Source organism: Chiloscyllium plagiosum, unplaced genomic scaffold (assembly GCF_037043375.1).
Source record: "Chiloscyllium plagiosum isolate Xiang-an unplaced genomic scaffold, Cpla_swu_hap1 HiC_scaffold_17, whole genome shotgun sequence".
Classification (NCBI taxonomy): domain Eukaryota; kingdom Metazoa; phylum Chordata; class Chondrichthyes; order Orectolobiformes; family Hemiscylliidae; genus Chiloscyllium; species Chiloscyllium plagiosum.
Window position 1 is genome coordinate 45,762,058 of NW_028270155.1, and position 12,242 is coordinate 45,774,299.

Consider the following 12,242-nt stretch of genomic DNA (forward strand, 5'->3'; position numbering starts at 1 on the left):
CCTGCATTCCTGACGAAGGGCTTTTGCCCAAAATGTTGATTTTCCTACTCCTCGGATGCTGCCTGACCTGCTGTGCTTTTCCAGCACCAGTTCTATTATTCCTGCCAAAACGCATAATCTCATATTTGGCGAAAGTGAGGACTGCAGATGCTGGAGATTAGAGTTGAGAATGTAGTTGAGAATGCACAGCTGGTCAGCAGGATCCATATTTGTCCACATTATATTCTATCTGCCAAGTTTTTCCACTTGCTTAACCTGTCTTTAAATCCCTCTCCAGACTCTGCGTTCATCATCAACATTCGCCTTCCCATCTATTTTTATGTCATCCATAAACTTGGCTATATGACATTCACTTTCCTCATTCAAGTCATTAATATACATTGTAAATAGTTGTGGCTCCAACACTGATCCCTGTGGCACTCCATTAGTTACAGATTACCATCCTGAAAATGCCCCCAATCCCAACTCCCTGTCTTCTGTTAGCCCATGCTCTATACTTGCTCATGACGGTGGCAGCTGTCCAACCTGAGGGTCCTTCCGAGCAAGTGCTGAGCTGAATTCACCAGGAACTAGCTCTGATTTCCATATCATAAATATTAATTCAGTAAGTTTGACCATTAACGAGATGTTTCACAAACAACCACTGGCAGCTGGCCATGCTGCATGTGAATATCAGAAAAGATAGTGAGATGCTCCTTCGTGGACTTTTTGCTCAGATCTGCCACGCGTTTCACCAGAGCCCTCATTGCTTTCATCCCGGAAGTATTTGACATCAACTGCATTACTCTTATGTGCTGTTTCCCTTTTTAAGAATTCGGGTTATCTAAGCATTTTGAAATGCACGTTGACTTTTTTTTTGTCTGTAGATGCTCTTCTGTCACACTCTTTTTATGCAGCTTTCAGTATCTTTCATGTTGTTGCCATTAAGCTTACTACTTTGTAGTTCCCATATTTTGTTCTACTTCTCTTTTTGTATATAGGAACTTTATTAGCCACCTGCAGGTCCTTACTCTGTGCCTCATCAATGGAACTTCTGTCCTCTTATTTTTGTTTGCTAATGTTTTGCTCTTGTTCAATCCTGACATTTGTCTTCAGTTCCTACTCTTGCGGAGTCTCTGTTTTGTTACCTTTTTAAGTAAAAACTGAAATGAGGTACTTATTGAGTACTTAAGCCATTTTTACCATTGCATTTGAATTTATCGTACTCATCCTTTGCCTTATTGCTTCTTCAGTCCTCCTTTTGCTTGCTGAGTGTTCGAATGATCAAGGTCAGGGGTTGACTCATTCTTGATGAAGGGCTTTTGCCCGAAATGTCGATTTTCCTGCTCCTCAGATGCTGCCTGACCTGCTGTGCTTTTCCAGCACCACTGTAATCTAGGTTGACAGGACAGCTATGTTGGAGGAGGACATGGAGGGATATGATGTCATGGGTGGTAATTCTGAAAGATGCCGGTGGACTAGCAACTAGCGTAGGCCAGGGGTGGTGGGTGAACAGGACTTGGCACAAGTTAGATATGTGCAACAAAATATTGCTTGAGCTCAAGGTTGTGCAGTATGATAGAAGGGAGGCTACTCAAGAGAGAATGGATAGAGTTGAGTCTCAAGGTAATAAAAGCTGGGTTAAAGCATCAGCAGCAGCAAAGTTAAAGTGGGTGGGGAAGTTGATGGTCTTAATAATGGGACAGAGACATGGTCTAAAGCTTACATCAGGGTCAACCTCAACTTTCAAGGCGAAGTTTGGAATTGATGACAAGGAAACAGCAATTGTGGCAGTGCAAGAAGACAGTGGCTTTGGTCTTCCTGATGCTTAGTTGGAGATTGGGTTAGCCCTATGGTGTATTGGAAATAGTGGAGGGAATCCAGGGCAATATAGAGCGAGGTGCAGTCAGTGTACAGGTGGAATCTGAAGTTAAATTTTCAGAAGATGCATGTGAGGGGGAGGATGTAGATGAGAAATGGCTCATGGTTAAATGTAGACCCTTTGGGGGAGGTTAGTGTTGAAGGAGTGGGAAGAGAAGCCATTACTCTGTTTAGTATATAAGTACTGACAGTGCCCCCTATATTTCACTAGATGTTCATTACACGCAAGATGCATTTGAATGTAAAATGAGCTATCGTGGAATTATTCCTCAGCTATTGTCTCAAAACTGCCATAGGCTAATGTTACTAAATGCCTGCTGGGACACCAATCAAATTTACTATTCATTCTCTTTAAGAATACCGACTTGAAATAGTCATTCAGTTTCTTACTGGTTAGCTTTACTGGGGAGATACTTGTTTTGAACATTTTACTATGAGCATCTGAAATTGTCCAAAAGCTATCCTGCAATCACATTTAGCATTCTACCCCACCCCACTGTAACAATCCCAATAAGAACAATCCAGGATTGACTTTGTTACTGAGAGCACCACTCTTTTCCCTTCCATCCTAGATCGTGTTTCCTCAGTTTGTATTATTGACAACATTTTATTTGACTGCATATCTAGTTTTCCTGAGTGTTTCTTTGTTATTAACAGCATATTGTATGCAGATATTGTGGGCTTTACCCGACTTGCTAGTGACTGCTCACCCAAAGAACTTGTTGTCATGCTGAATGAACTGTTTGGGAAGTTTGACCAGATTGCTAAGGTAGGCTTCTAGTTTTCTTAATTAATTTGTGCATGAATTATCACCATTGTGACTCCTCATCATTCAAAAACAAAATATGGTAGATGCGAGACATGTGAAAGAAAACAAAAATGCTGGAAAAATGTCACCAATCTGGTAGCACCTTTGAAGAGGGGAGGAGGTGAAGTTTGTGTTGATGACCTTTTGCATTTCCAGCATTATTGTGGTTAGAGTCAAGCCTGGAGTTATAATTATATTTTTGAACTGGATTAGTGCATTAAGTATGCTTCAGAATGCCCGAAATGTTTTGTTTTGATGTAGGATGGGGAAAGAGATTTTGTGTAGAAGGTGCCGGTTTTGGGGAGGAATATCAACTTGGCATTATTTCAGGCTTTGTACTTTAATATTTGCAAAGATTGTATAAGCACAGGCGTGCATCTTGTATTCAATAATATGGGGTGTAAACAAATTGAACCCATTCATGTCGTCATATGTCTCAAATTTGTCCCCTTCCTTAATGTCACTGTTGGTCCAATTTTTACTCTTGTGTTAAATCCTGATATTCATGTGATAGATTTTTTGATGATAGGTTATGGTCAAAACAAATTGGATGAAGACTGCCTGATGCTTATCAAGTAAATAGCTCAGCTAAGCAGGCGAACAAAATTTCAGTATCAATTCCAGTTATGGATTGAATTAGCGTTATCAACCACAACATGGCAGGAGGAGGAGAACAGCCCTTGCAGCCCATGTCTGTGCAAGGTAAAATTGGCCAAGGCATCTGTAGCTGCTTGCTGTTCATTGCAGGCATGTGGATATTGGGATGAGGTCACCTTGGGATGAGGTTGTGATGCTCCATATGATGTAGACACCTCTAATTTAGGTTCACCTTTTGAAGAATGATCACTTAGCTGGGTAACTGGTAATGACAATCAACCATGAAGTCCTACTGATTTGAGGATCCTTCAGGCTGGGAGGAAAGAATATCGATGAGGAATAAAGTAATGATCATTTTATACCAGTATATTTTGATCTTTAATGAGCAGTTCAAAATGAACATGATCAGTAGTTTGATACAGCGATTAAACTGCTATAGTCTTAAGAGATTAATTTACACTCTTGAGAATTGATGTAATAACTATTTAATATTCTACTTTGCTACATATAAACAAATATCTAATTAATTTGCTTTCTAATGCAGATCTAGACAAAGAAAGGGGAAGTAATGCCTTTCATTCTTCAACAATTTGACAGTTTTAAATGACATTCATCTGACTGCTCCCAGATGTCTACCAATTTTGAACAACTTGCATTTCGTCTCTCTGTCTTCCAGACAGCCCTCTACTGCACCACCTCCATTCCCCATTCCACTGCTCTAAACCCTCCCCCCAATGCAATAAAGACAGAGACCCCTTGTCTTCAACTACCACCCTGCCAGTCTCTGCATCCCGCACATCATCCTTAAACACTTCCGCCAACTCCAACTATACTCCACCACCAGGAACATCTTCCCCTCCCCACCCCTCTCTGCCTTCCACGAGGACTGTTTCCTTTGACAGTCTTTCGTTTGTGCCACTCTCCTCATCGATTTACTCCCCCCTCCCAACACAGTCCTTCCAGGCTGAAGTTCACCTGCCTCTCTTCTAATCTAGTTTACTGCATCAGTTGCTCTTGATGTGGTCTTCTCTACATCGGAGAGACCGAATGTAAACTTAAGAACAGTTCACCGAGTATCGCAGCTGGGCTCGCAGGGGCTGACCGGATATCCTGGTCGCCGCCCATTTCAGTTTCCCCCAATCACTCCCTTTCCAACATGACCATCCTTAGCCTCCACCGTTGTCAAAATGAACCACAGCGCAAATTTGAGGAACGACACCTCATCTTCTGCCTGGGCACCCTACAGCCTGGCGGACTCAACATTGAGTCCTCCAATTTCAAATAGCCTCCCTCCCCATCCCCTGATTCCCTTCCCAGCATTTTCCCCGTTCCTTCCACTGCTCCCTGCCACCAACAGATTCATTTGTCCCATTGACCAACCAGGTCATACCCTCTACCTGCCTTCATCTATCCCCACCTCACCAACCTGCCCCCGCCACTCCCTTTTATCTGCAGCTCCCCCAGTCCTGAAGAAGGGTTACACGAGAAACATTGACTTCTCCACCTCCTGATGCAGTCTGGCTTGCTGTGTTCATTCCAGCCTCCAGCCTGTCTACATTGCCACTGGAAGGCAAAGACACCAAACAAAGCTGGCAGAGCAACTTTGCATGATCAATTTTAGTTGCATTTTAAATAATTGTAAAATTAGATATTGCAATATGTTAAACATTATTGGTATATGGTTATGATGTTTGTGTCTATTATAAGTTATTAAACGACTTCAAGGCCTGCAGAAGTTTGAACAGGTACAGTTCATTATGTATCTTCACAGCTACACATTAAGACCTTGGCTGCACCAGGCCCTGCCCCCAGGTCACCTGACCTGCTCTCTCAAAGGAGCAGCATGCATCCCCAACTGTATATATAATAATGATGATGTTCATATGTATCAGCAGTTTTGAAGTAACAAATTAGTTGAAACCAGTCCTTAACATGAATGATTTGTTGCATGATGCATTCTTTGCTGTAATATAAAACCAATATTTTCATAACATGACTTTTCTTTCTAGGAGAATGAATGCATGAGGATAAAAATATTGGGTGATTGCTATTACTGCGTCTCAGGTCTTCCTGTATCATTACCAAAACACGCAAAGAACTGTGTGAAAATGGGGCTCGACATGTGTGAAGCTATTAAGTATGTAGTAGAGCTTGTATGCAAAACAGTTCAACCAATGTAGTATTGATTTTATTATCTCTTATTTTGGCTATTTGATTATTCACATTTGATTGTAATGAACTTCCAGGAAAATAATTTGTATCTAATTATATGTAAATGTCAAGCTGAATTAAAGGCTAGGGTGAAATTCATCTTGAACAGTATCATTGAAACAGCAGTAGCAAATTACTTATATAAAAGCTGTTATTGTATAAGATTTGAATAATTGATAAGTTTGGATGATTTTAGTTTTCTTTATTACTTTAAAAAATACTAATACATCAATCATCTGAATGTGTCAGCCAACGAGTGTAAGAGATTTTCATGTTTATTGTTTATTGGAAATCCCAACATGGTTAATCTTCAGTTCAGTTTTTCCTTTTGGCATCAATAATATTCTGGCTGGTTGGCTGGGTCTGCTATTATTATGACCTGGATTCAGACTAGCCAACTAATTTCTCTTCAGATCCTGACAGGCTGAAAGAAGAGGAGACTTTAGGCTTTAACCCTTCCATCAGTCTTATCTGGTTTTAAAAGCAAGAAGGCTGGTGTGGTAATCCACTACAGTCCATGGAAACAACATCCCAAGTTAGATTTGTACCTTTTACTTCACCAGCCATATTTAAGGACCAAAGAATTTTTATCCTGAACAAAAAACTGCAAGAAAATTTGTTGCAAAGCAGCAACGTCCATAAGATACTGTTCCTGCAACATGTGGCAGTAATACAACTGACTTCCAATGGATTATAATACCATGTTGGATCTTCTCACCAGTAAAATTAATGCCAGTGCAGGATCAGGTAATTTTGGAATGGATGGTTAATCAATTGCATTTGTTTTACAAGTAACTGTTCATCAGATTTAACCTATTGCAAAATAGGTGCAAAGTGGCATTACACATTTTTACTCACTACTGCCATTCAAATTTCCTTACATAGTATCAACTGTGAACCAAAGATTAACCATGCTTCAATGGAGGAAAAATGCACCACGTAAAGATTTGTAGTTGATTTCTGGGTAAACCTTTTAGTGGGACGAAGTTCTCATGTAATTTCCACTTCTGGTTGACTGAACCAGCAGGTCATGTACAATAATTTGGACTTAAAAACTGGGAATGCTATGTATGTCTTTTTATTCTGCAAAGGCAAGTTCGGGATGCAACTGGAGTAGACATCAATATGCGGGTTGGTGTTCATTCTGGGAATGTACTGTGTGGTGTCATTGGTCTTCGAAAGTGGCAGTATGATGTTTGGTCACATGATGTCACCCTAGCTAATCACATGGAATCTGGAGGATTGCCAGGGTAAGATTTGTTTTAAGATTTAATTAGATCCTGGCAAAAGCTACAATTTCAAAAGCATGCTACTCATGAAATTCCCAGTTAGCTAGAAGTGATTTAATATGGGGTTTCTATGTGGCTGGGAGTTAAATACTGTGGAGTGGTGTGTAACCAGTTAGCACAGAGGAACTCCATCATCTTCAAGCCTCACACTACCTTGACTTAATACATATTACTTATCCTTCATTATTGTTAAAGCAAGACCTCCTATCTAGCAGCAAGACTATCGCTACTTGTACTGCTGCAGACTATGAAGGTAGCTCACCATACCTTCTGATGTGTGATAAATACTGTCGCATCTCATTGAATGAATTCATTGATTGAAAATTACCTTAGCCAGTCTGTACTTAAAATGTTTATAGTCTATGCCTGATCTTCAAAATCATTGCCAGTGAAGGAGTTGTGATACTCTTAAAAGTGATTTCATTTTGAAACTTTCCTCTAAGATTCATTGGGCTTTGGAGACTGACATTTTCAAGTATGATAGAAATACAAACACGCTCAGAACTGGTGGCTTACAAAGAATGTCAGTGCAACTGTTGCTTAATTCATGAGAACCATAGGGTGAAATATGGCCATTACAGTATATGCTTGTTATTCATAAACCACTATTTCATTTGTTTCTGAAATGTGTTTGATAAGTTATTGATTTGCTAGAAAAACAGTTGGCATTAGTTTGCGTGCTTTGAAGTGAAAATAGATGTATTGATTGCGTTTTGGATTGTTTTGTGTAGACGTGTACATATCACTGATGCAACGCTGAACCATTTGCATAAAGCATATGAAGTTGAAGAAGGAAATGGACACCAAAGAAACGCCTACCTCAATGAACTGAAGCTCAAAACATATTTGGTCATTGATCCAAGGGTGATTGTTTAATGCTAATTCAATTATTTACTTTGTTTCAATAATCTAAAGTCAATGATATGTAGCATTCACCTGTTAACAAATAATGTGTTCAGTACAGTTTTAAAATTAAAATTGAATTATGTGCAAATATTTTAGCAATCCACAATGAAAATCTTGTGGACTACTTTGAATATTTGCAAATGACCTTTTCTAGACTAGGTCATCTACAGAACAGAATTAACACTTTTTTGGTGGTTTCTGGCTCTATGTAATCCTTTACTATGTTGAGATGTTTTCTTTAAATGGTGTGGGAAGTATTTTTGCTTTGTTTTTATGTACATAATACTGAGTTAGTTTAAATGTAAAAATAAGAAAATCTCATTCAGTTTATCTAGTTCATTGCTGTTTCTATTTGAAGACTCACTCAGAGCAAATAAGAAATGGCCTATCATAAATATCGTTTGTATGTCTGTAGGATCATATCATATATAGGGTCTCACTGCTCACTTTTTATGCTGTCTAACCTAGGTACCAAAAATCAAATGGGACTTTGTTGATCTAAATCCTTCTACTACTCTCTGCTTAACCTGTGGACTCATTGGATTGTACATGATAAACATACCAATGACATCGTCCAATTTTCACCAATATTAACATGATTAGTGATATGTGGGAGCGACTTTCCTTAGAACGTCTCCTCCGTCTTGCAGTTAGTTTACTGGAAACTGTGATGTAAATGAAATTTTCACTGATGTTATGATGAGATTTATGAGTGGGAGAAACACATTCTATTTTGATGAAGCTTTGAAAATCATTAGGTTGAGGAACATAAATAACTCTAGAGATGTTGATGCCCTTGATTGCAGATTTTGGTATTGGTTGACAAATGTCTTGTCTTATCTTTGAATAGTGGGTGGGGAGAAGTGTTAGATAAACACCAGGGCCTGAATTTTTATCTTGGAATCAGCAATCGTGAGTCGGGCTATTTATCATTGTCATGATCTTCCCCTTCCTGGCAGATCCACCCATGCTATTTCTATTGATGAGTGATGAGGTAGCCACTAGTTGGGATCGTTGTCCCTTGACACAGATGGGAAGATGTTAAGACAGGCAGGTTGGAAGGTTGTCCTCTTTTCACTGGGTATTGGCCTAGTTCTGTAATGGGGGTTAGTAACTTCAGCCCTCACTCTTCTATGATCCTTTCACTGTTCTTCATGGTCCCTGTCTTCCCCATTACAACTTCATTTTCCCTCTCGATATCCCTCCACACCCATTCACCCAGGATCAACTATGGATAGAACTCATGAGTCCTCTAATGACGTCCACTAAATGTTCATTGAATTTCAAGATCACCAATCAGCAGTTCAAAATTGCCTTTGAAAAACCTCAATCCTGACAATAAAACAGTCAATCGAAGTGAAGTTCACAGCTCCTTTAACAACCTCTGCTGAACTGAATGCATTGTGGAATCTGCAACTCTGCCAAGCATTCATAATCAGATTCCAGTGTCAACAAGGCCTTTAGAGATTAATACGTTAAAATCATTGGTAATATTGGGCAAGATAACCACCTGATCCACTGCTTCACATGGATGATGCTTCACACTGCTTCAGCTTGGATAATCTGTCAAAGAAAACGCTAAGTCACAAAGGACAATAAAGTACATTAAAACCTGAATTGTGAGACTCTTAAATGCAGAAGAGCTTTTTATTCATTGCATACAATTTGAAAAACATCTGAGCACTTTCTTAATTCTGGTCATGAAATGTTGACTTATTTTTTTTAAGAGCAAAATCCTATCATTACTCAGTATAAAAATATACTTATACACTATTAGGTTGTGACATATGAATTTTAATACCTTTTGATTTTGCCTGTCAAAAGCTTCTCGATTCCGGAATAGTCTTGCATCATGGTTCTCAACTTCTCTGAAGTACTGTGAACCACATCTCAATACAATATTTGGGGAGGTACGTTGGCTCAGTGGTTAGCGCTGCTGCCTCAGCACCAGGGACCTGGGTTTGATTCCAGCCTCGGGCGACTGCACATTCTCCCCATGTCTATGTGGGTTTCCTCCAGGTGCTCCGGTTTCCACCCACAATCCAAAGATGTGCAGGTTAGGTGATTTGGTTCAGTAATGTGTAGGTCGGGTAAATAGGGGAGGGGAATGGGTCTAGGTGGTTACTCTTTGGAGGGTCAGTGTGGACTTGTTGAGTCGAAGGGCCTGTTTCCACACTGTAGGAATTCTATTATTTGATGAAAATAGGCCCAACACTATGCAAATAGTGGAACCCTGCTAAAGTTGTTAAAGTCAGGATTGCTGTGTGTGGACATCCTCGCTTCACCCTGCTCCAAGTCCATAAAATTTCCACGTGATGGGAATAGGGGCAGGAGTTTCAGAATCAGGTCCTGATAGAGATGGATGCATGAGAAACCTGTCCCAAGTGTTGGATCTGATGAGTTGTACAAACCCTGGCTTAATTGATATGCAGCACATACCTGAAATGTAGCGGAGGGCAAGGTCCATGTAAGTTTCAATAATTCAGGAATACCCTTCATCTGATCTGCAGTGTCTTCAAAATTCAGACATTGGCTTTGGAAATTCTTCTGTTAGCCCTCTGAAGAGAGAGTCTGTATTCTACATCTCTTCCCAAATTTGAGTTTGAAGTTGTGTATACACTTTGATCAGTAAAGCAGAATGAAATTTTTGCTCACTTCATACTTCATGTTTTTTGTTCATCTCTTTCCTCAACTAGAAAAAGATTTGGTAATTGTTAGTATCCAGCAATGCAAGTGTAGGCATTGGAGGAGTAGCAAATATGTATTTCTTTAAGATGTTGTTTGAAATTATGAATTGTTGGTCTGGTGATGAAGACTGGATTCTGTTTTAGGAATAGTGCTGTACTTTTTATCAAGCCAGTGCAAGCAGTGTGTGTGGGATGTTCCTTGCTGCTCTGATCTCTGCAGTATCTGGCAGCTTTATAGGAGTCTTAGTAAGATACTGAACTCACAAACGTCATTCAAAGAAGCTAACTTGTAGCTACTTGGCTGTACAATGGAAAATTAATTTAACAAATTTGTGCCACAAAATGCTTGTGTGTGGATATTTTACACATTGTGTTTGTTATGTGTAAGTGGAAAATAACTATAGGTTTGGATTTTCTGGTTCAGATCCTTTAAATTGTAACGTCTTGACTAAACCTTTGTGGGAACAGTTTCACTAAATTCATCCCCACCTTGGGGATTTAAAAAAGAAATTTCTACAAGAAGTTTAGAATTTTGGATTTAAGGAAAAGAGCAATTACGTCACCAACAAGTAAAGAAATAAGTCATGCCAATTTGGAATGAATTTTCATCTCCATTCTCATTTTCTCCACTCTTCAGTTTGGGATTAGAATTTTAAAGTTGTATTTGACTGGCACAGACAAGTTGCGCCTTTTTCTGCGTGTTGATCTTTGACTCTAAATTTTCCACTCAAATGTTTGGATGTTTGCTGAGTGATGAATTCTGTCGCACTTGCAGTTTAACTATGATTGGGGTTGAAGTTAACTCAACCCATAAAGGGAAAGGGATATAGAAATTGTAAATCACATTATATGCAGTTAACTACTGAATCACTGTTGAGCTGGTTGGTTGATTGTAACCATCTTTCCTGGTTTGAACAGCTCAGGTGCCACCCTGTGTGTCACCACCAAACTATAAGTATGGCAGAAACCACATGCAGATTTACTCCAAGGTAGAATGAATACGTAAATGTCCTTCTCTAAAAGATATGGCACATCTGAAATTCCTATATCATAACAGTGAAAGAAGGTGGGGGTAGCCATTTCATCTGAAAGAACTGACTATCTGCTGTTCAGTGCAATGTAGTTTGCACAATGTCTATTCTAAAATAGAGTTTTGTAGAATACTATTGTCTGATGCACCAAATTGCATTGATCAGACACTGCCCAAAATCTTGCCAAGTGTTTTTCTGCATAATTTGTCTTCAGAGCTTAATGAACTTTGTGTAGGTTGTGACTTATTGTTATTGTGTGGAAGGAGGGGTGGTTGGTAAGCATTCCTTTCACCTCTGGGTCTTGAGCTGAGCTACAGATTGGGTTGGCTAGCCTCATCCATCGAGCAGTAAAGTTCCTATGTCGAATAAATTTGAGTCTGCTTTCTGATCCTAATTGGGAATCATGTTTCAAGGTGTCATAAAATGGCAATTAACATCAGGAGAAGTTTAAAAAATGAAACATCACACTGATGAGCTAGGATATTGCCGTTGTAAGTTTGAGACGAAGGAAATCTGTTATACAGTGTAAAGGGAGTTTTAATGGACATTTCTCTGTGTCCTTTATGACTAGGAAAGTGTTTAATTCTGAAGCAGTAACATCAATCACCTCGGTAAGTCCAAAATACACAAAATCAATTTACTAAAGGTACTCTTAGTTCTAAAATTGGGAATATGTATTGTGGCCGTACCATTGTGCCTAGGATTTTAATTTGTAGTTGGAGTCTATTCAAAGGTAATTCTATAATTTGAAGTCCTGTTTACAGCTGGTGAGCAGCATTCAATTGCAGTATTAGTGGGAAAGCTTACAGCAGCAGTTGATGTAATCAGTAAGCAAAGATAACTTGTAATGATG

At 39.3% G+C, this 12,242-nt stretch overlaps 1 protein-coding gene across 6 annotated transcripts in view; it reads left to right on the top strand.

Annotated features, from left to right (window-relative positions):
• adcy7 (adenylate cyclase 7) overlaps positions 1 to 12,242 on the top strand; it is a 187,934-nt gene that overhangs the window by 127,046 nt on the left and 48,646 nt on the right. For all 6 annotated transcript variants that reach the window (XM_043706949.2, XM_087995890.1, XM_087995891.1 and 3 more), the window contains 4 exons: positions 2,518 to 2,629; positions 5,275 to 5,402; positions 6,568 to 6,726; positions 7,497 to 7,629. In XM_043706949.2, coding sequence (XP_043562884.2) covers positions 2,518 to 2,629; positions 5,275 to 5,402; positions 6,568 to 6,726; positions 7,497 to 7,629 — 532 coding nt within the window. The remainder of the gene's footprint in view (positions 1 to 2,517; positions 2,630 to 5,274; positions 5,403 to 6,567; positions 6,727 to 7,496; positions 7,630 to 12,242) is intronic.